General features: G+C 43.1%; 2 protein-coding genes and 1 long non-coding RNA gene across 7 annotated transcripts in view; 2 read left to right on the top strand and 1 right to left on the bottom strand.

The window, feature by feature from the left end:
- Positions 1 to 1,400, top strand: part of LOC128020924 (biotin--protein ligase-like) — a 5,514-nt gene extending 4,114 nt beyond the window's left edge. Inside the window, exons 3-5 of the mRNA XM_052607736.1 lie at positions 1 to 79; positions 151 to 364; positions 583 to 1,400. The exon at positions 1 to 79 is cut by the window's left edge and continues 36 nt beyond it. Coding sequence (XP_052463696.1) covers positions 1 to 79; positions 151 to 364; positions 583 to 751 — 462 coding nt within the window. The 3' untranslated portion in view covers positions 752 to 1,400. The remainder of the gene's footprint in view (positions 80 to 150; positions 365 to 582) is intronic.
- Positions 1,401 to 3,495: 2,095 nt separating this feature from the next.
- LOC128020923 (single-minded homolog 2) lies at positions 3,496 to 17,733 on the bottom strand. The gene is made up of 11 exons (XM_052607734.1): positions 16,946 to 17,733; positions 15,379 to 15,461; positions 15,158 to 15,247; positions 12,913 to 13,021; positions 12,208 to 12,287; positions 10,329 to 10,528; positions 9,262 to 9,368; positions 8,853 to 9,000; positions 8,456 to 8,621; positions 8,145 to 8,370; positions 3,496 to 3,917 (listed from the first exon to the last, which is right to left on the bottom strand). Exons 1-11 carry the CDS (start codon positions 17,118 to 17,120, stop codon positions 3,496 to 3,498), a joined length of 1,806 nt encoding a protein of 601 aa, XP_052463694.1. The 5' UTR covers positions 17,121 to 17,733.
- On the top strand, positions 3,744 to 15,116 carry LOC128020925 (uncharacterized). 5 transcript variants are annotated; one of them, XR_008185440.1, is made up of 7 exons: positions 3,744 to 3,952; positions 8,279 to 8,433; positions 8,513 to 8,671; positions 8,805 to 8,965; positions 9,115 to 10,507; positions 12,920 to 13,010; positions 14,631 to 15,116. It is a non-coding gene; the product is annotated as an uncharacterized LOC128020925 (long non-coding RNA). The 5 variants fall into 5 exon arrangements; XR_008185438.1 differs by lacking the exon at positions 3,744 to 3,952 and having other exon boundaries at positions 8,104 to 8,433; XR_008185439.1 differs by lacking the exon at positions 3,744 to 3,952 and having other exon boundaries at positions 8,104 to 8,433; positions 10,277 to 10,507.
- Positions 17,734 to 23,996: the final 6,263 nt, after the last annotated feature.

The following is a 23,996-nucleotide window of genomic DNA, read 5'->3' on the forward strand; positions in this document are numbered from 1 at the left end:
TACTACAGTAACCTGATGAAGCTCGGCGGGGTCCTGGTCAGCTCCTCCGTCACGGGTCAAACCTTCAGCCTCCTGATCGGTGAGGTCACCACAGGTCAGCAGGTCAGTCTCTTCAGTGTCTGTGTGTGACGTCTGTGGTGTTTCCTGCAGGCTGTGGGTTCAACGTGAGCAACAGTAACCCGACCGTCTGCATCAACGACCTGGTGCTGCAGCTGAACCGGGAGCACGGCCACAGCCTGGACACACTGACTCCGGATCAGCTGATCGCTCGGTCGGTCACACTGCTGGAGCGCTACGTCTCTGACTTCCAGCTGCGCGGCCCGCAGGCTCTGATGCAGCTCTACTGCAGGAGATGGGTGCACAGGTGAGTGTGTGTCTGTGTGTGTGTCTGCGTGCGTGTGTGTGTGTGTCTGTCTGTGTGCGTGTGTGTGTGTGTGTGTGTGTGTCTGCGTGTGTCTGTGTGTGTGTGTGTGTCTGTGTGTGTGTGTGTGTGTGTGTGTGTGTGTGTGTGTGTGTGTGTATGTGTGTGTGTGTGTGTGTGTGTGTGTGTGTGTGTGTGTGCTGACCCTGTCTGTGTCTCAGCGGCACGCGTGTGCGTCTCTGGAGCGAGGACGGTCCCGAGGCTGAGGTGGTGGGTCTGGATGAGAACGGTTTCCTGCAGGTGAGGACAGGAGATCAGGTGGTGTCTGTGCAGCCGGACGGAAACTCCTTCGACATGCTGAGGAACCTGGTGGTGACCAAAACCAGCTGAAGATCTCCAGCACACGTCTCCACAGCTGGAAACAACTACACTGACAACTTCATTTAATACAAATTCATTTAGCAGAAATGTCTTTCTCTTTCTGATTTGTTTTAACTAATTTCAGCGCCTGATTGCGACCCGTTCTGATTCGAACAGGAGATTTGAGTCTTGAGAAGTGTGTGTTGTTTGCTGCAGAGTAACATGCACCAGTGACTCTCATGGAGGATAAAGCGGTCATTACATGCAGACAGACGCAGGGATGTTTATGGGTTTAATATGAGCAGTATTTCAGTCTCGTTCAGTGTTTGGTGTAATGGATCAGAGTGATCACATGATCATCAAATTATACTCCTATAACTCTCCAAAATATTGATTTGAAATCATTAAGTGGAAAAGGTTCTTCCCATTAAAGAACAGACTGGTTTTACAGTAAAGGCAGATTCTCAGCACACTGACGAGGGGAAACTTATGCTTTTTTCTGTAATTCTCATTTGGTTGCACGCTCAATTTCGAGGTGATTTTGTATATTCATATCACGTCAGGTAATCAGTATCTAAATATTTTGTAATGATTTGTGGTTTGTAAACAGATACAGATGATCCCTTTTAAAGAAGACATTCCCGAGTTGTATAAAATGAAATAAAATGATTGTGACTGATTGATCGTTCAGTGTGTTTGTTCCCTCAGGCTGTGTGTGTGTGTGTGTGTGTGTGTGTGTGTGAGTGTGTGTGTGTGTGAGTGTGTGTGTGTGTGTGAGAGTGTGTGTGTGTGTGTGTGTGTGTGAGAGTGTGTGTGTGTGTGTGTGGGGGGGGGGTCCTGGCAGTCTCATGTTCCTCCATCAGAAGCAGCTCTTCTGTCATCTGCTCCTCGTGCTTCAGGCTCGTCTTGATGAGGTGAAAATATTCCTCCGAGCGTCGCTAAACGGTCTGAGATCTTTCACCTCATTACAAACCCATTCATCGCCTCCCACATTCTCACTTTCATCACACTGGCAGCGATTGCTCTTATTAAATCTATGCTATGGTTCTTCAGATGGTTTAGTCCTCGGCTGGACGCAGTTAACCATAAAAGCATATTTAAACTGATGACGCTGAGTAAACGCGAGCTCAACCTTTAGAAATCATTACGCAAATAGCTCACCTCAGATCCATAAACGCCACATCCACAATATCCTGTTAAACAATTTCAGCTGCAGGGTCCTGAAGGTCAAACCAAATCTATCATCTCTAATACCAGACTCCAATCTTCTGTCCCCAGAGACGGACACCGAGCTCGCTGGCTCTTCTTCAAAATCATAAAACGCTGCAGACTTCATCAACAAACAAACAGAAGAAAGTATGAGCCCTCTGCAGGAGCAGTATTAGATCTCCAACCGTCGCCTGCCTCGGAGCTTTTCTCAGATCAAAGTTCCTGCACTAATAATAGTGCTAATAACAGTGAGAATAATACACACACAACACAATCACGTGTGACATCTCATGTTTATTGAGATTCAAAATCATTTTAGTAACACCCGCTGCATCTGTTAGACTCTTGGTTTGCACCATAAATATTCAAGCTGCACAATGTTAGACCAATGTAATTATGCCCATTATAGCAGCTAAATATCAGGATGTTGGACACGAGAGGGACTGGTTAGGATTGGTTGTTAAACAACAGAAAACTGGACCAGCACCCTTTAAATGGTTATTTTCCAAAATTGTTCATAGAAATCTTTTGCGGTTCATCAGTGTCATTCCCGCTCATGCAGACAGCTTTCTATTGTTGCTCATTTAAAGCTGAAGTGTGAGATGTGTTCAGTTTGAGTAGTGAAACTGATCAGAACATTGACTTTCTGACTCAACCAATCACAGAGTCTGGGGCGGGACCGTCTGTCTGACTGGCCAATGGCAGCTGTGGGGGGGGGGTGATCCAGTTGGGTCACATAGAATTTAAACACTTTTCCATTAAAAGGTGAAGCAAGTGGTTGTGTTCAGCTTGAAGCGGCTGATGTGATGCTGAACTGAATTGTGGATCGGTTGCATTGAAAAATTCTGAAAAAACACAGACATCGGCCAATCAGTTCGCCTATGCAAATACTGTAGCACAGACACTAGCCAATGGCGTTCTTGGAACACTGTAAAAGTAATGTGAAAGGCTGTTGTCGCTATGGCAATAGCTTCAGATATGTGTGTATGAACCGGAATCGCTTTCAATGTACTTTGACATCATACACTGTTGGGTCTCCGAACACACACACAGTGATTTCTGAGAAACATTGTTGATATTTATAATCACCAAAACTAACAACCCTAAACTGATAGCTCCGCCCCAAATTCATTAGCATGCTATGCACCTCCCCCAGTATGAGTGGACACACCTCTTACTGCTGATTGGCTAGGAGTGTGTTTTTGTGCTCTGTCCAAATGCTTTGTGTCTCTCAGAAATCATTTACTGTAGCTTTAAGTGCTGATATTTTTACAGAAATCCTCTGCTGAAGCATTCGCTTTTTTGCTATGGCTAAATTAGATATTTAAATATTAAGAATTTGTAAAAACATGTGGATGGTAATGTCTTGCATATATGAGTTCAGCAAACAATAATGTTCAACAAATACAAGGTTCATGTTGGAGACGCTGAATGACTCAGCTGCTCATCGTGTAGAAACAGATATTCCTGGCTCTCCTTCGGGGGACACTGCTGTGTGTGTGTGTGTGTGAGAAGAGAAGGTCTGTAGTTTTGCATAAGCCGTAGAACGAGTGGTTCTGAGCGGGTCACCTCTCATTGCTGATGATGACAGACGTGCTGATGTAATGAGGAACACGATGGCTCTGGCTCTGGCTCTGGGTCCGGTACAGGTACGGGTTCACCGCCTCACTCCGGTAACCGTCCGTTAAATGGCTGTGAGCGTAGGGTCCTGGTGGGACGTGTTTGGCCCAGACGTGGTGGAGGTTGAGAGAGACGTATGGGCTCTGTGCCCCCAGCAGCCTCTTCTCCTGCGTGTGGTTCTGCTCCGAGAGTCTGGCGTTCCTGTCCTCGTACACTGTGTTAGTCGCACACAGCCGGAGTCTCTGTGTGTGCTGCTGGCCGAAGCTCTGGAGATCCTGATGCTGTCTGACCCGCTCGTCCTCTCGCCCTCTGCTGCTGTGGTTCTGACAGGGCTCTTCTTTAAACGCCCCGCCGGGTCTGACCAACCCTGATGGACAGAGTCACCTCCGGTTAGTAATGCAGGTAATCCAATGTTTTCTTGGTGCACATTTGATCAGTTTCGAAGTGGGAGTCGAACCCACAACCCTGTCGTTGCAAGCACAGCTCTGACTCTACATTTTTAGCTACATGAAGTCAGTCTGTCAATCTTGGTTATGGCTGTGAGTCTTTGTGAAGATTAACACAAGTAACTAATATTATATTGTATACTTCTAACAGTACCTTTAACTTATGACCAAAACAAGTAATTCAAGATTCAAAAATACATTTTTCATGATCCATGTTTATAAATGAGCTGAATCATTGCATGGAGAAACTGTTAAAAATAAGTCTATACTATCTGTCCTCAGTCAGGTGTTCTGCAGTTTATGAAGACCTTCCTAAGACAAAGTCAAGATGATGTGTGGAATAAGTTGATAGGAACAGGTCTTTAAATGTTTGGGAGAACAGAATGGGTTTTATTTACAAATACAACTTCCAACAGATCTTTTTAATTTGACTTTAATACATTCTACATAAAATAAAACAAAATGGCTTAACTAGAATGTGGAAATAAATTTGACTCTAGTGTTTAATCACACGTCGTCATCACGCAGCAAAAAAGTGCTTGGTGGCTTTTAAAGACTTTTAGTCGAAGTGGTTTACACAAAATGCCCCAGTCATAGAAGTGTGTCTCTGGTCCTGTGTGTGTGCGTGTGTGTGTGTGTGTGTGTGCGTGTGTGTGTGTGTGTGTTTGTGTGCATGCGTGTGTGTGTGTGTGTGTGTGCGTGCGTGCATGCGTGTCTGTGTGTGTGTGTGTGTGTGCGTGAAAGTGAAAAAAAATAAGCTAAGCATTGCTTCGTGGAACGTTCGTACACTGCTGGACCTGGTCGAAACCCCGGACAGGCCCCACCGCAGGACAGCACTGGTGGCCCTGGAGCTTGCAAGATATAACATCGACATTGCAGCTCTCAGTGAGACCAGACTACATGGGGAGGACTCCTTGACAGAGGCTGGTGCTGGGTACACCTTCTTCTGGAAGGGGGTCCCCGAAGGCATTCGTCGTAATCATGGAGTTGGCTTTGCTGTGAAGTCTAAACTGCTGCAGCGCATTCCGGAAACCCCTATCGGCATCAATGAAAGATTGATGACATGGCGCATTCCCTTGGCAAAGGAATGCTTCGCCACTCTCATCAGTGCATATGCTCCAACTCTTGATGCCGAGTACAACATCAAAGAGGATTTCTATAGAGCTCTTGATGCCATCCTACAGAAAACCCCAGCTTCAGACAGAATCATACTCATGGGAGACTTCAATGCTAGAGTGGGTACGGAGCATATGGTATGGAGTAAAGTCATCGGCCAGCATGGTGTGGGGAAAATGAACCGCAACGGGCTCAGACTCCTCTCTCTCTGTGCAGAGCACCAGCTGGTCATCACTAACACCATCTTCCAGATGAAGAACAGGCTCAAGACCACCTGGCAGCACCCCCGCTCAAAACACTGGCATCTCCTGGATTACGTGATTGTCCGTCAAAAGGATAGACGAGATGTCCTTACCACTCGTGTTATGCGCGGAGCTGAGTGCTGGACTGACCACCTCATGGTCAGATCCAAATTACTCATGAGTATTCAACCTCGTGTTCCGAGGCGAGCCCCAAACAAGAAACTAAACTGCACAGCGTTGAACAACCTCACCATCAAAGACAACCTCCGACGGCTCCTTGCTGAAAACCTCAACATGATCCCGGAGGAATCAGCTGATTGGCCAGCTCTACGCCAGGCTATTCATAACGCTGCTTCAGAGGTGCTTGGCCAATCAAGGAAACATTACCAGGACTGGTTTGACTGCAACTCAGCTGAGATACAGTCACTTCTTAAGACCAAGCATGAAGCCCATAAAGCTTTCTTGTCCTGCCCTGGATCTCCTACCCATAAAGCCACCTTCACTGCTGTAAGAGCAGAAACCCAGCAAGCCCTTCGGACTATGGAGAACATCTGGTGGGTGAAAAAGGCACACGAAATCCAAAACCTGGCAGACTGCAATAACACTCAAGGCTTTTACGATGCCATAAAAGCATTGTACGGCCCCAGGAAGCGGGTGATTGCTCCAGTCCGATCAGCTGAGGGGTCCACGCTCTTCAAGGACCGCCACGAGATTCTTGCCCGTTGGGTAAATCATTTTGAGAATCTCTTCAACCACACCAACCCTGTTGACCAACACATCCTGGATAATCTGCCAGACTTGCCACCAACCATGCACCTGGATACTCCACCACTTTTCTCAGAACTCCGGCAAGCTATTTCAGGTCTGAAAAACAACAAAAGCGCTGGACCCGATGGAATCCCTGCAGAGGTTTTCAAACATGGAGGATACACCCTCACGCGTCGCCTGCACCTCCTGATTCAAAACATCTGGGAACATGGGACCCTCCCACAGGACTGGAAGGATGCTAACATTGAAAGGAGACCGAGCAGTCTGTGGCAACAGCCGTGGGATATCTCTCCTCTCCATCGCAGGGAAAGTACTGGCCAAGATCATGCTCAGCAGACTGGTTGAGCACATCTCGGAAGCTGTGCTTCCGGAAACGCAGTGTGGCTTCCGGAAGACCAGATCCACAACAGACATGGTTTTTGTCTTGAGGCAGCTGCTGGAGAAGAGTCGAGAGCATCACAAAGACCTTTACGTAGCCTTCATCGATCTCAGCAAAGCCTTTGACACCATCAACCGTGAGTTGCTCTTGAAATACCTATCCAAAATTGGGGTATCACCCAAGTTTCTCAGCATCCTACAGCAGCTGCATGACGGGATGCAAGCCAGAGTCCTCATGGGAGAACTCCAATCAGAGTCTTTCGGGGTAAACGTTGGGGTGAAGCAAGGCTGTGTCCTGGCTCCGATGCTCTTTAACATCCTCCTCTCTGCCATCACCTGCCTTTTCCACCGTGTCCTGGGACATGAAGACGGTGTCCATGTGGAATACCGACTTGACGGAAGCCTTTTCAACATTCGTCGGCTTCAAGCTCACACAAAGACAAAGACCCGCCAGATCTGTGAGCTTCAGTATGCTGATGACTGTGCAGTCTTAGCCCACAGCCCAGACTCTATGCAGTACGCCCTTAAAACAATATCCAGTCTGTACCAATCTTTCGGCCTACAGGTTAACACTCAAAAAACCGAGGTCATGTTCCATCTCACCACCCTCGTTCCCACACCCCCCAGTTTTCACATAAATGGTGTTCCACTTAAATCAGTGGACCACTTCACCTACCTCGGCTCCACTCTGTCCTCAAGCAGCTCCCTTGACACAGAAATACACACTCGGATAAATAAAGCCTCATCATCTTTTGGACGCTTACGCAGCAGGGTTTTTGAAAATCGTAACCTGAAGGTCAGTACCAAGGTTGCTGTTTACAATGCGGTATGTCTCTCCACTCTTCTTTATGGGGCAGAGTCGTGGACCTCATACCGCCAGCACATCATCCACCTAGAGGCCTTCCATATTCGCTGCTTACAAAAAATCCTCAGCTTGTCCTGGAAAGATCGAATCCCCCATACAGTCATCCTCAGCAACACCAACTCAATCTGTATGGAAGCTGCTGTGGCCAGAAAACATCTGCGTTGGATAGGGCACACCATACGCATGCCTGAACATCGCCTGCCCCGCCAAGTCCTTTACAGTCAACTAGTGGGTGCGAAACGTTCCGCTGGAGGGCAAAAGCGTCGTTTTAAGGACTATACCAGGGACCTCCTAAAGCGGGCAAACATCCCCCTCACGAAGCTAGAATCTCTGGCACTTGACCGATCAGCCTGGCAGGCCACCTGTGCTGCTGCGGTCTCTCAAATACACCAAACCAACCAAGACCAACGATCCATGAGGCGAATCAAGAGACACCAACGGGCGGCTGGTACCCCCCTGGTATCTGGTTTCCCCTGCTCCATCTGCGGTCGAGTGTGCGGATCAAGGATCAGACTTTACGCCCATGAGAAGTGGCACCAGCGGCAAGGTTGCTGAACCCCCACACCCCATCCCTATCCCTGGAGCAAGCGTTATCATCGAACACGATGGACAGCTAAGAGTGTGTGTGTGTGTGTGTGTGTGCGTGTGTGTGCGTGTGTGTGCGTGTGTGTGTGTGTGTGTGTGTGCATGCGTGTGTGTGTGTGTGTGTGTGTGTGTGTGCGTGCGTGCATGCGTGTGTGTGTGTGCGTGTGTGTGTGTGTGTGTGTGTGTGTGGGTACCTGAGTATGCGCTGCAGGATGCAGGTGTCTGCAGGTGTGCCGCAGCTTTATTTGCTCCAGCGCAGCTCCAGGGAGCTTCTGTGCGTGACGGCAGCGAGGACAGGGTGTGAGCGGTGGTCTGTGTGTGTGTGTAGGACTCAGACCCGGGGCTCTGCTCCCGACAGGACGACAGGCAGGGACCTGACTTCCACGAGGGACTCTCTGGTTTATCAGCATGCCGCGAGGTCTAGAAACCAGAAGCGCCTGATGTTACAAACGTCAGAAGCCACACTCGTCTGCCGGTTCCCGGGTGAGCATGCGAGCGCTCTTACCTGATGATATGGAGATGCTTTGGCTTTGCTTTTGATTTTGGCTGCTTTGGCTTTCAGCTGTTTTCGTGAGTCTTGAGGAGCTGCAAGGCTCGAGGAATTATAGGAGAGAGACGGTCTGGATCTGATCTGGTCCTGAGAGAACTGCATCTCTTTATATTCCACATCCCTACACAGATACAAGACGGCATTAATGTGAACAGGTTTCTGTGTGAACAGGTTTCTGCGGCTCTCAAAAAGCCTTAATTTACTCTTCCACAAATTATTAGTCTTAAAGAACTTAAATCAGAGCAGAAAGTCTTAAAATCATAAAGTCCAAAATGTCTGAAATGTACCTTCATCTAACCTGCAGAAACCCTGAAACACACAGACGTGCTGATGGAGGTGAAAGGTCACTCACGTGAGGACATAGTTGACGCTGACGATGCAGTGCGGCCGAGAAGAGCGACTGTTGTGAACGATGGTGGCACAGCTCTGCACCCAAACCCAGCCGCCGTGTTTGGAAAGCATCCGGTAATATTTGGTGGTGACCTGCCCCTTCACCAGCACTGACACACACACACACACACACACACACACACACACAGAGATAGAGACACACACAGACACACAGACTGAATAATCCAGGTTCTCTAGTTGATTTAATGTGTGTCTCTGTGCAGACACATTAGGAATCAGCAGTGGTTCTCAATGTTCTTGGAGTACAAACAAAACACTGCACATCTACTGTCTGCCTGATCAAATACAGTCAGAGCTGGGACAGGTGTCTGATCTTCAGAGTATCTGATGAAGCGCATGCAGCAACTCACGTGAATGATGTGCGTATCGCAGCTGGAAGACGTCACAGACGTGGACGTGATGGTACAGAGTCTTCTCAATCAGATCCTGCGGCTCGTAACCCGTTAACTCAGCCACCCTGACACATGAAGAAAGTGCTTTCATTCACTGTGGATCTCAAGAAACGGCAGTTTGAGCAGATCTGTGCTGTTTTTGTGTTTATACCACTGGCTAGAAATGTTTAATGGTTAAGAATCACAGCTGATATTTCTCCGGTTCATTCAGGACTGAAAGTACAAGTCAGTGTGGAAATGGAAGATCGTCATTCTGCGTGGGTTCTGCGTGTCTTAAAAAAATCTTTATTCACAGAATTAAAATCAGAGATAAAGTTGTGGTATTAAATGTTGCCTGAACTGCTGAAAATGAATCTCTTCCTCAGTTTTCCAGTACAAATATCTAAACATCCTTAAATCAAGAATCATTTACTGAAGATGAGAAGTCATGTTTTCTGAGAAACTGAACAAAATGAAGTGAGTTTATGATTAAAACAAGAGCTAATATCTTCAATTGACGAATAAAACTTTTTTTGATTTTTTCTGAGCTCACTGACAGATATTTACTTTAGTTTTATCTTTTTAGTTTTTTGTTTTATTTTATCTTAAAAAAGACTTAGTAATTTCTCATCTGCAGTAAATGATTCTGATTTTAAAATCTTTTCACCGGAAAGCAAGAAAGAAATACTTGTTTAAAGTGTGAGCAGAAGTGCAGTAAGTTATTTCTCTAGTAGTTAATCTGAAGCTTTAGGTTTTTTTTTAATTAAAGAGAAATGGAGATCTATCATAAGCTGTATTTTCAAACTTTAAATTATTGCTAATACAATAGTCACATTAAGAGATCATAACGACAAATTGTGTTCCCCAGTTTATTTTTTTACTTCTTACTTGGTCTTAAAACACTTTCAATTTGCTTTCAAAAAACCTGCAGAAACCCTGGTCAAGCGGAGCACAGTGCATTGTGGGATACATTAGTATATTCAGTGTCTTGCAGGTAATCTGTGCATGCTGAGACCCCTTCTCATGTGGGTTGAGCTGAAGCTCACCTGCTGTCCAGAAAGATGAGTTTGAGGTCCAGACTGGCGCGGAACATGAACATGTTGCTGTGGAGTTTGATCTCGGTGACGCCGCTGGGAGGAAGAGACTGACCGACCGCCACCAGCCCCACGATCTGATAGCACGACTCGTACAGAGACACATCCATCACCACCTGACGGAACTTCAGGTAACCGCTGCAGTGGATCACCTGCACACATCAGATGGGTAAAGTGTGTGGAAGCTTCAGATCCACCGCCTCCTCATCTGGAGAGCAGCTGGAGCTGAGAGTGTGTGTGAGACTGCTGAAAGTCAAAGGAATGAGCTTCACTCACACTTACTCACACTCACTCACATACACTCACACTCTCTCACTCACACACTCACACACTCTCTCTCACACTTACACTCACTCACATACTCACATACACTCACACTCTCTCACTTACACTCACACACTTACACACTCTCTCACTCACACTTACACTCACTCACATACTCACATACACTCACACTCTCTCACTCACATACTCACATACACTCACACTCTCTCACTCACACTCACACACTTACACACATTCTCACTCACACTTACACTCACTCACATACACTCACTCACACTCACTCACATACTCACATACACTCACACTCACTCACTCACATACTCACATACACTCACACTCTCTCACTCACACTCACACACTTACACACTCTCTCACTCACACTTACACTCACTCACACTCACACTCACTCACATACACTCACACTTACACACTCACACTCTCACTCACTCACATACATTCACTGACTCACTCACTCACACTCTCTCACTCACACTCACACTTACACTCACTCACTCACTCATTCACTCACTCGCACACACTCAAACTCACACTCACTCACATACACTGACACAAACTCTCACACTCACACACTGTCACACTCACACGGTCACACTCACACTTACTCACACTCACTCACATACACTGACACAAACTCTCACACTCACACACTGTCACACTCACACTCACACGGTCACACTCACACTCACACTTACACTCACTCACTCATTCACTCACTCACTCGCACACACTCAAACTCACACTCACTCACATACACTGACACAAACTCTCACACTCACACACTGTCACACTCACACGGTCACACGGTCACACTTACTCACACTCACTCACATACTCACATTCACTGACTCACACTCACTCGCACACTGACACTCACAGTCTCACACACTCTCTCTGTCTCACACACTGACACTCACACACTCACATTCACTCACTCTCACACACACTCACACTCACTCGCACACTGACACTTGCTCACACACTGACACTCACACACTCACATTCACTCACTCTCACACACACTTACACTCACACGCTGACACTCACATTCACTGACTCTCACTCATACACACACACTCACTCACACACTCACACTCACTCACACACTCACACTCACTCACACACTCATTCACACACTGACACCTCACACTCACTCACACTCTCTCTCACACTAACTCACACTCACATTCTCACACTCACTCACTCACACTCACTAACTCACACACTCACACTTTCACTCACTCACACACTCAAACTCTCACTCACACTCACTCACTCTCACTAACTCACACACACTCACTCACTCACTCACTCACTCACACACTCTCATTCTCTCACTCACACTCACTCACACACTCTCGCTCACTCTTACTCACTCACACTCACTCACACACTCACATTATCTCACTCACACTCACTCACTCACACTCTCTCGCTCACTCTTACTCACTCACACTCTCGCTCACTCTTACTCACTCACACTCATGATTTATTAGCGCTAAACACAGCTGAAGAGAGACGAGCTCACCTTATAACCGCCGCTCGTGAGTCCTGCGTTCCGCTTCGCCAGAACACACTTCATCCGCAGGAAGAACGAGCGCTCCAGCTCTACAACACATCAGAAGACTCGGGAGTAATGTGAACCTCATTCTCGTGGGTGTGTGTGTGTGTGTGTGTGTGTGAGAGAGAGAGAGAGTTTGTGAGACTGTGAGTGTGTGTGTGAGAGAGAGTGTGTGAGACTGTGAGTGTGTGTGTGAGAGAGAGAGAGAGTGTGTGAGACTGTGAGTGTGTGTGTGTGTGTGTGTGTGAGAGAGAGAGAGAGTGTGTAAGTGTGTGTGTGTGTGTGTGTGTATGAGAGAGAGAGAGAATGTAACGACATGGGTATGACACAGGTATTACAAGGAGAGGGTGACTTATGAGGACATAACCCATGTCCCCATTTTTCAAAACACTTATAAATCATACAGAATGAGTTTTTTTGAGAAAGTAAAAATGCACAAAGTTTCCTGTGAGGGTTAGGGTTAGGTGTAGGGTTGGTGAAGGGACATAGAATATACAGTTTGTACAGTATAAAAACCATTACACCTATGGGATGAACACACTTTACACAAAAACAAATGTGTGTAAGTGTGTGTGTGTGTGTGTGTGTGTGTGTTTGAGAGAGAGAGAGAGAAAATGTGTGAGACTGTGTGTGTGTGTGTGTTTTACTCTGTGTTTTACTGTGTGTGTGTACCCTGCAGGAAGTGTGGCTGCAGCGGCTGGTGTGCGCTCAGCACGGTGCTCATCTCGTCGTGGTCTGATGGATGAATGTACTCAAAGATGCTGTTACCGGTCAGTTCCACCTACAACACACACATCACATTCTGAACCATCATTCAGTCATGCTGCTTTGCCTTTTTCCAGTCAGGCGGACTAAAGAGATCAGTAATCAGTCAAATAGCTGAAAAGTGGGGGGAAAACAGCTGAGATTAAGATGAGAATCTGTCATTTAAGAAGATTACATCAACTCACAAAAATGCCTATTGTGTGTGTGTGTGTGTGTGTGTGTGTGTGTGTGTGTGTGAAGCTAAGCTCCTGTTTGTCTGAAATTGATCTGCATCCATCTCAAAGAAACAGTCTGATTCCCGCTGCAAAGAGTTAATGTGTAAAAAACATGATTTGCATGTGAAAACAAAAGCGGATTCTGTGCTGGACTTTGATCCATTTGTGTGTGTAAATTAGCAGGGCACACCAGACACAGGGAAGGTCACTCCACAGCACTTCAGCGACAAATGAGTTTCTGCGCAGCTGCGGCGCGGTGTGATAATCTCGTCTTTGTAGCGCCGTGGCGCATTCGTGAAGGAATGTGCACTTTACTAACCATACTATGTGCTTCACTTCAATCTGGAGTCCTGCTGCACACTTGCGCACAATAAAGTCCTGTCAGAGTCCCAGCATAATGAGATCCCTGTCCACGCGGCTCTGAGCTCGGTCTCAGACGCTCTGCTCACATTCTGCTCGTCCTACAGTAACCAGCTCATTCAGATGCTCAGTAGTCAGCACACACAGGTGTTCCTGCACTAACAGCATCATTTGCGTTGTCTTTAACTAGACAATAAACACAGCGTTGTCCCCTGAACTCACCCGTGGAGATCTTGAGCAACACAGAGAGCATCCTGGAGCTCCACACAGTCCTTTTACTTCATCAAGGTCACTGTCGACAACTGCACCATATTCTTCTTTTAATGCTCCTCAACTAGTTAAAAATGTTAGGCACTAATATCTCCTGACTGTAAGATGTAAATATTTAATGTCAGTCATTGTTTTTATTATCTTGATGTGTGACTGCATTAGTTAACTGAACAGATAATAAAGGAGAAACTGAAATATGTTTGATTTCTTTGTCTCCTATTCTTTCCATTTTTTTGGGTACAAATTAAATCCCTCAACCCTGATACCAACAAGCCCTAAGGATAACATGCTGACCATTAATTTCCATGAAACAGCATATCTTTGACTTGATCTTCTGCTGTTATCCTTCTTTATTTTTTTGAAGTTGTGGAAAAGCAAGAGCAGAAATACAGTTTCCCATGATAGACATTGTTTATTACGCTGTAGTTTATTTCTGCTTGTGAATAGAGTCCTCTGAGATATTCAGCTGAAGTTTCAGCTCATTCCTTTTGGTCTCATTTGTCCTGAAGGCTGTTGACTGACAGCTGAAGCTGAGATCCCGTGTGCTCTCTTCTGTCAGGACGCTGGGAGAAGCCTTCGTCTCTCAGCAGTTAGTGTTTGTATAAAGTGCAAAGGGCCTAAATGCTGAAAAAACACTGTGGTGCCGTTTCTAGACTTTATGAAGTAAATATTACCAAAGGACTGAATAAGCACAGAAGTATTTGTATTTTTCTGTAAAGAATGTGGGCACCAGAGTTGTTTGGTTACCAACATTAACAAATTATATTTTGTGTTCCACAGAAGAAAGAAACTGGTCCAGGTTTGGAAGGACATCAGGGAGAGTGAATGAGCTTTATTTGGATCAGGCGTATAACACTGGGCTTTCTTAGACTGCCGCTGAAAAACATTCCATCACAGCTACATTTTACATCCCTGATCCTAAATTTAAAGTAACAGCATAATATCTACAAATAAAATGATTTCAAACTGTAAAACAAGTTTTAATTGTATTTACATTACATTAATCAAATTCTACAATGGTTTTCTTTAAAACAAACGCACACACACACACATTTTGTATGGTGATAAACACAAAGGGTCTCTTTACATGCTCAGATACAAAATCTAAAGATTAAACAAGCACAACCTCAGTGTTTTTCTCAGAATAGACTTCTGAATATCTCATAGTCTGAAATCTCAACAGAGATTCAACAAATTCACTTCACATTCCCCAGATAAAACCATTCCTCGTGGCTCAGTTATGTGTGTGTTGAAGTGTGTTATCACTGAGGCCCCGAACTGACCCTGATTTCATGTTAAACTCTCACCTGTGACAAACCCAGATGTACAGAAGCTGTTTCCGAAATGTACATAATTTTACCGTCAGCTGCGACGACAAACACAAACCCGTCCAGCGTCTGAAAAATACACCAGAATACATAAAAACATAAGTGCATAAAATAGATGATCGTATCATTCATTTGCACAATCATCAGGTTTGTTTGAAGATATTAGCGTCGAAATATGATGTAGTTTTAAAGGCTCGCACCTGCAGCAGGTGAGATCCAAGATCTTTGGCCAGGAGGTCCAGAGGACTGACCCGTGATGACTGACCCCAGGCCTCTCCGAGCCCTCACACAAACACAGAACACCACAACATTCAACACCTCAGTGCTGCCTGCTTTAACACCATAGACTATATAAAAACAGTTTAACACTGAGCACACGGCACACAGTGAGAGAAGCTCGAGATACTGTAAATGATTTATTATTATCAAAGAATTCGCAAAGTGGACTGCATTAGAATTAAACCTAATTTAACGGGAGTTATAAATATTTTAATAGGCTACACATTAATCATATAAATGTAGGTATCTCTCTAACTGACGCAGAGAATACGGGGGAAATGATTTAGAAGTAACAATATTATCCTGAAGCCGTAGCGTATTTATCATAATTACATACAATGAAATAATTGTGATTATATAATATTAAAAAAGTGATTAGATAGTCAATTAAAACGCCCATCCTAACATGTTGATTTAAGCCTATACCATAGCCTATTGGTAAAATGTCACTTAGAATATTTATTTTCCAGAAATATTTTTAAAGGCAAAACTAAATCCTGTAGTCTATATTAAAATCATTGACAAACAACCGCGTTTTATTACGTATCATATATTATATTAATATTATATTATACTATAAGTCCATCAGAGAAAAACTTAAAATATGTGTAATAATCGACTCTTTACAACAGCACATTAAATTGCATAATTTAATATTGACAATCTTGAACTAATCCTGTAGCCGAAAAAGGAAATTAAGTAATTAATTTAATTTGAATTTTGCGTTATTTATAGGCAAAAAAATAAACATTTATTCGTGCTAAATTGATAGACTCTATATTAACAATGTAATCTGATGAGAGAGATTTTGTTTTTTCTACCATTTGTGAGCATATTTTGAGATCTGTTATGACGCATAATAAATAAAGATTTTGACCCGAAGTAAATAAATAAAAATAAATAAGTAAACAAATAGGCCTAAAATCTGCAGATATTTACTCCGAGCGAAAGTGTTTGACAGCGACGGAAACATAGAAATGAAATCTGCGATGATTTTAAAATGAGCTGATAAAGATTCAATTACAAACACAAGAGGAAAAAAACAGAAGCAATAATTATTTTCAGGAAACTGATAAATGCTATGAAATGTGAAGATCTAAAGCCATTAACTGCTTTATCAGTGCAAATCGCAATCGGTTTTATTTCAGCACGCAGAGCACATCTGATCAAAACGAAATCAGATCTTAATTTTTCATTATTTTTAATAAACTTTTGGACTTCGAGCTCTTAAATTAATTACCTTTACCAAGTATATATTTTTGGTTTGTTTGTTTTTTTCTTTCAAACGCTTAAACATTCGTTGAATTAAAAAACGGTCCTCCCTTGAAAATGTTGCTTTTTTTTAATTAATTATTAAAACCTCAAAAATAAAAATAAGAAGATTAAAAGGCATTGTGAGACGATCTAATTAACTGCAAATCAACGTGATAAGCGAAGTTACATAAATGGGCCTAGTGTAAATCGGTGTGAAATCGGATCGCATCTTACCGTCTGGAAACACGGCTCTCATCTTCAGGTAGCTTGTGGTCAGTCTGATGATGGACGCTTTGTCCAGCTGAGATGTGATGGCCGAGGGCAGTGGCAACAGTTTGGCCAGTTCATAAAATTCTCCATTTTCTTTTTCTCTTCGTGTCTTCGCAGCATTCTTGGACTTTTCCTTCATGTCGGACTCATGCAGAAGACGGACGCTGCAGTCGTTAGTCTCGGACAGAACCGGACACTATAATCATGGTCAGTCCGTCACCTTCTACGCCTTATGAACTGTTTTCCTAGTTATTTTCCGTTTATTTTGCAGTGAATAGCCTACTATGTTACTAACCTCCCCGATAGTCCTGCTCTTTATTGTGAATTAAAATACATGAAACGACGGAGCGACTGTAAATCTCTAAACCCGACGAAACTCTTCACGCGCGGCAGGTCTTCCAGAAGAGTCCTTCAGTCGATCAGACCGTCATATCGCATTAGATCTCGATTCTGGTGACTTTATATACACTTTAGAAAGGCAACCCAACTCCATTTCGTCGAGAATCACAGTTCGCGTGTGAATTTGAATGGTTTAAAAGTGATAGCCTACAATAAGACTAATTTCTATTAAATCCATGACGATCAGAATACAAATAAAAATAGCAGGCTACAGATTAGTTTACGGTGAACTCTTGTTCTGCTCGATGTGTCCGTGTTCTCCAGTCCTCCGTTTCATGAGTCCGTCTTCATCTCCATGTCCAAATCTTTCATGTTCCTTTTTCTGGTCCCTTGAATAGCCTTTTCCTCTCAGAGTCCGAAGAAATCCGTCCATTCGATTAACCAGAGAGAGAGAGAGAGAGAAAGAAGGAGGGAGGGAGAGAGAGAAGGAGGGAGAAAATGACTCTCTTACGTCACTCTCTTGTGGTGATGGTGATGAATGATGTCAAAGGGATAAAAAGCAACATTTAGTTTGAATTATTGTCTTACTAAATTAGTTTTCTATATTAAATTCAGGTTAATTGACTTTTAAAGATGCAGCTTGCCGTTCCCGCGTCTTCGGGAGAGTTTGTTCCATTGGTCCGGACAGAGCCGATGTTTCTCGGTGGTCGGTGGTCAGCGGTCACTAAGCGCGCGAGCGGTCATTTTGGATGAACGTAATTTAAAGCCGGTCACATGAAGGAACTGAAAACATTTGTCTATTTTCACAGTTTCACAATTACAAAAATAATTTGGGTATCACAAACCATTACGTAGAAAGTACAGATGTTTTTGCACATTTGTGTATCCATAATCTTTGTGTTTCTGAAGTCAGAATATGACTTGAAATAATCCTGTAACATCATTTCATTGAACATTAAGCATCTGCTCTAGATTTCCATTTTGACCATCACACTTTTCAGTTCAGATATTGGGTCTTATTTACAGTTTTTTACAGTCGCTATAACCCATTTCTCAATATATGCCGCTTTTTAAAACTCTTCACACTGTGAAGCACAACAGCTAAACTGTAGATCATCTATCATTGCTTTTTTAAAATGAAAGCATGTTTCAAATGAGATGAATTATTCTGTCACTCAGACACAGCTGCAGCTGAACTCAGAGATCCACATGTTCAACACTGAACTACTCAAAATCAATATTGAAATATATTACAAAAACATGAAACACTGTCAAGATAACAGCTACACAGGTGTGAGTCTTTCAATTTCATTCCCATAAATACAAAAAGGTAAACTTGAGGAATAATGTTGTGTTATAATGTAATTATGAAGTGTGAAGCATCTGCTCAATCTGAACACAAGAGTGTCATTTTTGTGTGGGTAAAGATTTTATTTGATAAGAAAACACCGTGTAATGCCCCTCTTGTTGGTGTTTTATGGCAGTGTTTTATGAGAAATGAAGTGTTTGTTTGCTAGTGTTATGAAGACTGAGTTGATTTAAGTGTTTTGATAGTTTTCATTCATTTTGAATGTGAAATGTATTGCTGTGTCAAACTGGAAGTTGGTTAGGGGAACTGTGTGAAGAGTTTTGAAAAGTATTTGTAAACGAGTCCTAGCGATAAGAACCGTGATGCGTTTGCTCTTGTGATTTGGAAGTCGGACTGGAACACATTTGGTGCAGTTTGCACATTTTTTCCCTGATTTGAGACGGCGTGCAGAATATTTCCCGCGGACAGCAGCGCGTCTTTGAGAACGACTCGAGCTCACAATCACTACATTTATTTGTGTTGGAGGTTTGGGGTTTGGCTGTGATGTCGGGCTATCGCTTTCTCTCTCCCTGTCACCGCTGATGGATGAACCTCGGCGGCTCTGGATGGAAAATGCAGGAAGCGACCACCGCTCTCAGGCTTTCCAAAACCAGACTGCCCCAATAAAGCACAGAAATCCACACCGTGCTCTTTCAGGTCAGCGAGCAGAAACTGGTAGAAAAGCGTTGTCTGTGAGGAGAGAGAGAGGAGCAGAAGTCCCGCTCGTTATCGTCTCTCTTCCAGGTCTTGAAGTGTTTTCCTCTGAACTGGAGCGATCACAGTCTTTCAGGTCAATCGCAATTTAAAATGTCGTGTAGAGGAAAATCCACACGTGCAGACGGCAGGGCATCAGAAAGGGAGAGAGAGGAAAGCACTCCGACCGGCTGTTAGGAGAATACATACACATACTGCATTTCTAATAAACGGCAGCATTTATGAGCAGATAATGAGAGCGAGGGAAAACTAAAGCGCTCATTGATCAGCTGAGATGAAACTGTACTGGAGTCCGTGTGTTTCTCACAATATGAAGAGAGAAAATTTACGAGGTGTCGGGCTCTGATGATTAACGAGCAGTTCTCCGATCAAGCGTTTGCTCTGGTGACACTCGAGAAGAAGGAGATCTCAGTCCGTCTGTAACATCACAATCTATCTATCTATCTATCTATAATGTGCATTTTTTAAATAAACAAGTAAATATATTTTCGTGAATGTAGTTTATAACAAAACTAAGAACAATGTGTAACATTTGACCAGATTTACCCTACACTTAACCACTTTTATTTGTTCCCCACTGAATAATGTTATTTCACTGTTTAGATTTTATAAAATTATTGTGCAACATTTTTTTTTTTTTTACTTTTGCTGCTGAATTATCCACTAGTCTAGTTTATAATTGTGTTTTTGTCATATATTATGATTATATATTTTATTTCATTTTATTTTTCTGTATAATGAAGTTGTCTATATTAATTTAGTAGGCTGTGTTTAACACATAGAACAGCGATGATCAGATCCACAGTTCTACATTGATTTTAAAAAACTGTGCTGTTGTTGTATCTGCTGATATTCAGAATTTTTGTTTTCAGATTAGATCAGTTCTGAAAAAATGGTACCAGCGCATCGCTACTCTAAATGTTATTGACTGTGTATTTAAACTTTGACAGAACTTCGCAGAGTAATTTGTGTTTTTGGACGTGAAAAAAACAACAATTATCAATATCTTTATCCTGTTAAAACATATGCAATTCATGATTTCATATCACTCAAAATAAATGTTATCACTAACTAAAAGCATGTGGACAGGTGTTGTTTTGAGTTCAGACCAAATTAAGTTCAAAATATGGACTTGAGGTTCATTACCCAAAATACAAAAAAACTTTTTGACTTTGTCATCTATGATCATAAAACCAGATGGAAATCTGCTTTCATTTGCTCTTGTCTTCTGCCAGAGATAAAGACCGACTGAAACAGTCTGCTTTGAAATATTCTAGCTATTCTAGAAGTTGTTTAATAGATTTGTGTAATAGATTTTTTAACTTAAAGAGGTCAAGTTTTTCTAGAGAAATTCTGAAAGAGTCATTCATTCATACTATAATATAAATGTTCTTCTGTATTTGGCATTTACCACTATCACGTTGTCATGGGAAAAGCATGTGTGTGTGTGTGTGTGTGTGTGTGTGTGTGTGTGTGTGTGTGTGTGTGTGTGTGTGTGTGAGTGTGTGAGTGTGTGAGTGAAATACTAGTTTACAGTCTGTTTCTGTCGAACTATCATTCAGATGAAATCAGGATGATTTCAGTTCTGTATTCAGTGTTATAGACACTAAAAGCAACTTTAAATATCTTTAAACATATTGTTCAAAATTGAACAATATTCACTTTTTTAGCCTCTAAAGGATACAGGCTGTTTTAATGCTGAAGGTTCAAAATATTATATTCCAATATTTATTCTTATGAAACAAGCTTTTATCTATATTACGCATGTATTATGGAGCGTTTATGTTTTAGTTCAGCCTCTTTGAAATATGCGTTTATTCAGCAGTGAAGTCACAAATGTTTAGTTTTGAACAGTTCTGCCCTCTAGTGTTTATTATTTAGAAACAATGACCGACTTCAGGTTTGAAATCGTAATAAGTGAATAATACTGGTGTGTATCTTGAGAGTGTTTGAGTGCTCGGAGAGAGCAGAGCTTAGGGTTGCTAATGATTTTGGCAGCCTGAGCACTTAATCACTCTCCTATTAGACACACAATCGTCCATATAAACAGGCTTAAATGTTTAAACTGCTGATGTTGTTCTGTTGCATGAAGCTGCTGTGTGTGAGTGCTTAGAAGCGTCTTTGGAGAGTTTTCCTCTGTTCGGTGTCATTAGTCAAGTCATTTATTACAGAAGAAAATCAGCACTGTAGAGACCTGTCAAGCACTACACCTGCGTCAGGTGTGTGTGTGTGTGTGTGAGAGAGAGAGTGTGTTTGTGTGTGTGTGTAAGAGAGAGACAGAGAGAGAGAGGATATGACTGCAGAATAGGGCAATCAAATAGTGAGAGAGTGATCTGCTCACCTGGTTATGTTCGTGGATGTTTCGATGCGGAAAGCCATTCGGAATGGAAATATTGATATTTTATTTAACAACATACTTTTCGTACCTTAATTTCAGTAAATGGTATGAAATTAGAGAACTAAGTCAATGGCAGTTCGGAGCATGAATCATTTTAATCAGTTTGGGAGTTCGGAGCAGGATCGCGGATCATTTGAGTCAGTTCGGGAGTTCGGAGCGGGTTCGCGAATCATTTGAGTCAGTTCAGAGCGGTGTTTGTTTAAAATCTCTTAACTTGTGGAGGATGCCAGCGCACAGAAGCGTTCTTTGTTTACATTAGTTTACATTGGCTTTTACAATATAAGCTATTATTTACAAAAAAACGTCAGAGCTGCGTTTTCCTCTGAACTAATGTAAACAAAGAACACTTCTGTGCGCTGGCGTCCTCCACAAGTTAAAAGATTTTAAGCAAACACTTGCAGTTAACCAAATGAAACAATACACATTTTAATTTTATAAAAGTGTGCACATCGAGAGAAATAAACAGCAGATGTTCATGTTAACAACTTCTTTAACTTGAGAAAACGCTGCTAATTCAGAGCCAGAACACAGAAGAGGTGGGAGTTCAAAGGAGGAATCTTTATTATTACCAAACTGCAGGGAGAGGAAGAGTAGATATAAGTCATGATCTGCAAGATTCAAGTAGAGAAAACCACTGTTGAGCTGCTGCAAGAGCTTTTGAAGCACAGCAGCTGTGGTCAAAGAGTTCTCGTGTGTTCTGATTGGTGGATGATGATGATGCTGAGTGGATAAAGACTAGAGCAATCAAATAGTGAGAGAGTGATCTGCTCACCTGGTTATGTTCGTGGATGTTTTGACGTGGAAAGAAGTTCGGAATGGAAATATTGATATTTTATGTGTTAACAACATACTTTTCGTACCTTAAAATCAGGAAATGTTATGAAATTAGAGAACTAAGCCAATAGAAGCGCTGGCAGTGTCATTTGATTTGGATGGGAACTTCAGATTGTGAATCATTTGAGTCAGTTCGGGAGTTCAGAGCGTGATTCATTTGAGTCAATTTGGGAGTTCAGAGCGGGATCGCTAATCATTTGAGTCAGTTTGGGGATCGCAAATCATTTGAATCAGTTCGGGAATTCGGAGCGGGATCGCGAATCATTTGAGTCAGTTTGGGGATCGCGAATCATTTTAGTCAGTTTGGGAGTTCGGAGCGCGTTCGCAGATCATATTTGAGTCAGTTCGGGAGTTCGGAGCGGGTTCGCGGATCATTTGAGTCTGTTTGGGAGTTCGGAGCGGGATCGCGAATCATTTGAGTCATTTCGCGAGTTCAAAGCGGGTTCGCGAATCATTTGAGTCAGTTTGGGGATAGCGAATCATTTGAATCAGTTCGGGAGTTTGTAGGATCGCGAATCATTTGAGTGAGTTCGGGAGTTCGTAGCGGGATCGCGAATCATTTCAGTCAGTTTGGGGATCGCGAATCATTTGAGTCAGTTCGGGAGTTCGTAGCGGTTCGCGAATCATTTGAGTCAGTTCGTGAGTTCAAAGCGGGTTCGCGAATCATTTGAGTCAGTTTGGGGATAGCAGATCATTTGAAACAGTTCGGGAGTTCGTAGCGGGATCGCGAATCATTTGAGTCAGTTTGGGGATCGCGAATCATTTGAGTGCATTTCACTGTATTATTTGGTGTATTCAAATGCATTTATGAATGCATGTGAATGATCACAAAATTAATGATATGAATGAATGAATGAATAATAGCCTAAAGAACCTTTGTGCCAAAAGGGTTCTTTCTTGTCATTATAGAACCTTTTTAGCATAGAAGGTTCTTTGGAGTTGAGTAAAGATTAAAGAACCCTATGGTTCTATATAGAACCCCAATCATCCCTTTTTTTCTAAGAGTGTATTTGTTAATAAAGTAAATAAAACGAAAACATGAATGTTTTAATGCTACTGAATAAAAATAAACGATCCACTCGAAAGTCTCTGCTCATAATGACAGTACCTGGATCAGTGAGCTGCGTCTCGGGCCGATGACGTCACTTCCAGGAAGTTGTGTTGTACACGCCCCCGTCCCTTGACTCCGCCCCCACGTCAAAACAGTGCCACGGTGGCTGTGTCCAAATTCAGGGTCTACATCCTTCGGAGTACTCATTTGAAGGATGTTACGTCACAGCGCCGCGACGAAGGCTGTCCAAATTCGTAGGATCCTTCAAATGCGGCCCACAAATGCGTCCTCCTTTTCCCCGAATTGGAAGGATGGGTGTGGTGGATCCTTT

The sequence above is a fragment of the Carassius gibelio genome, chromosome A10 (assembly GCF_023724105.1).
Source record: "Carassius gibelio isolate Cgi1373 ecotype wild population from Czech Republic chromosome A10, carGib1.2-hapl.c, whole genome shotgun sequence".
Classification (NCBI taxonomy): Eukaryota; Metazoa; Chordata; class Actinopteri; order Cypriniformes; family Cyprinidae; genus Carassius; species Carassius gibelio.

Coding starts and splice junctions, on each gene's coding strand:
- LOC128020923 (XM_052607734.1), bottom strand. CDS start 17,120: ATGAAGGAAAAGTCCAAGAATGCTGCGAAGACACGAAGAGAAAAAGAA. Junction 15,462..16,945: donor GAGAGCCGTGTTTCCAGACG/GTAAGATGCGAT, acceptor TGTTTGTGTGAG/GGCTCGGAGAGGCCTGGGGT. Junction 12,288..12,912: donor GCAGCCACACTTCCTGCAGG/GTACACACACAC, acceptor GATGTGTTGTAG/AGCTGGAGCGCTCGTTCTTC.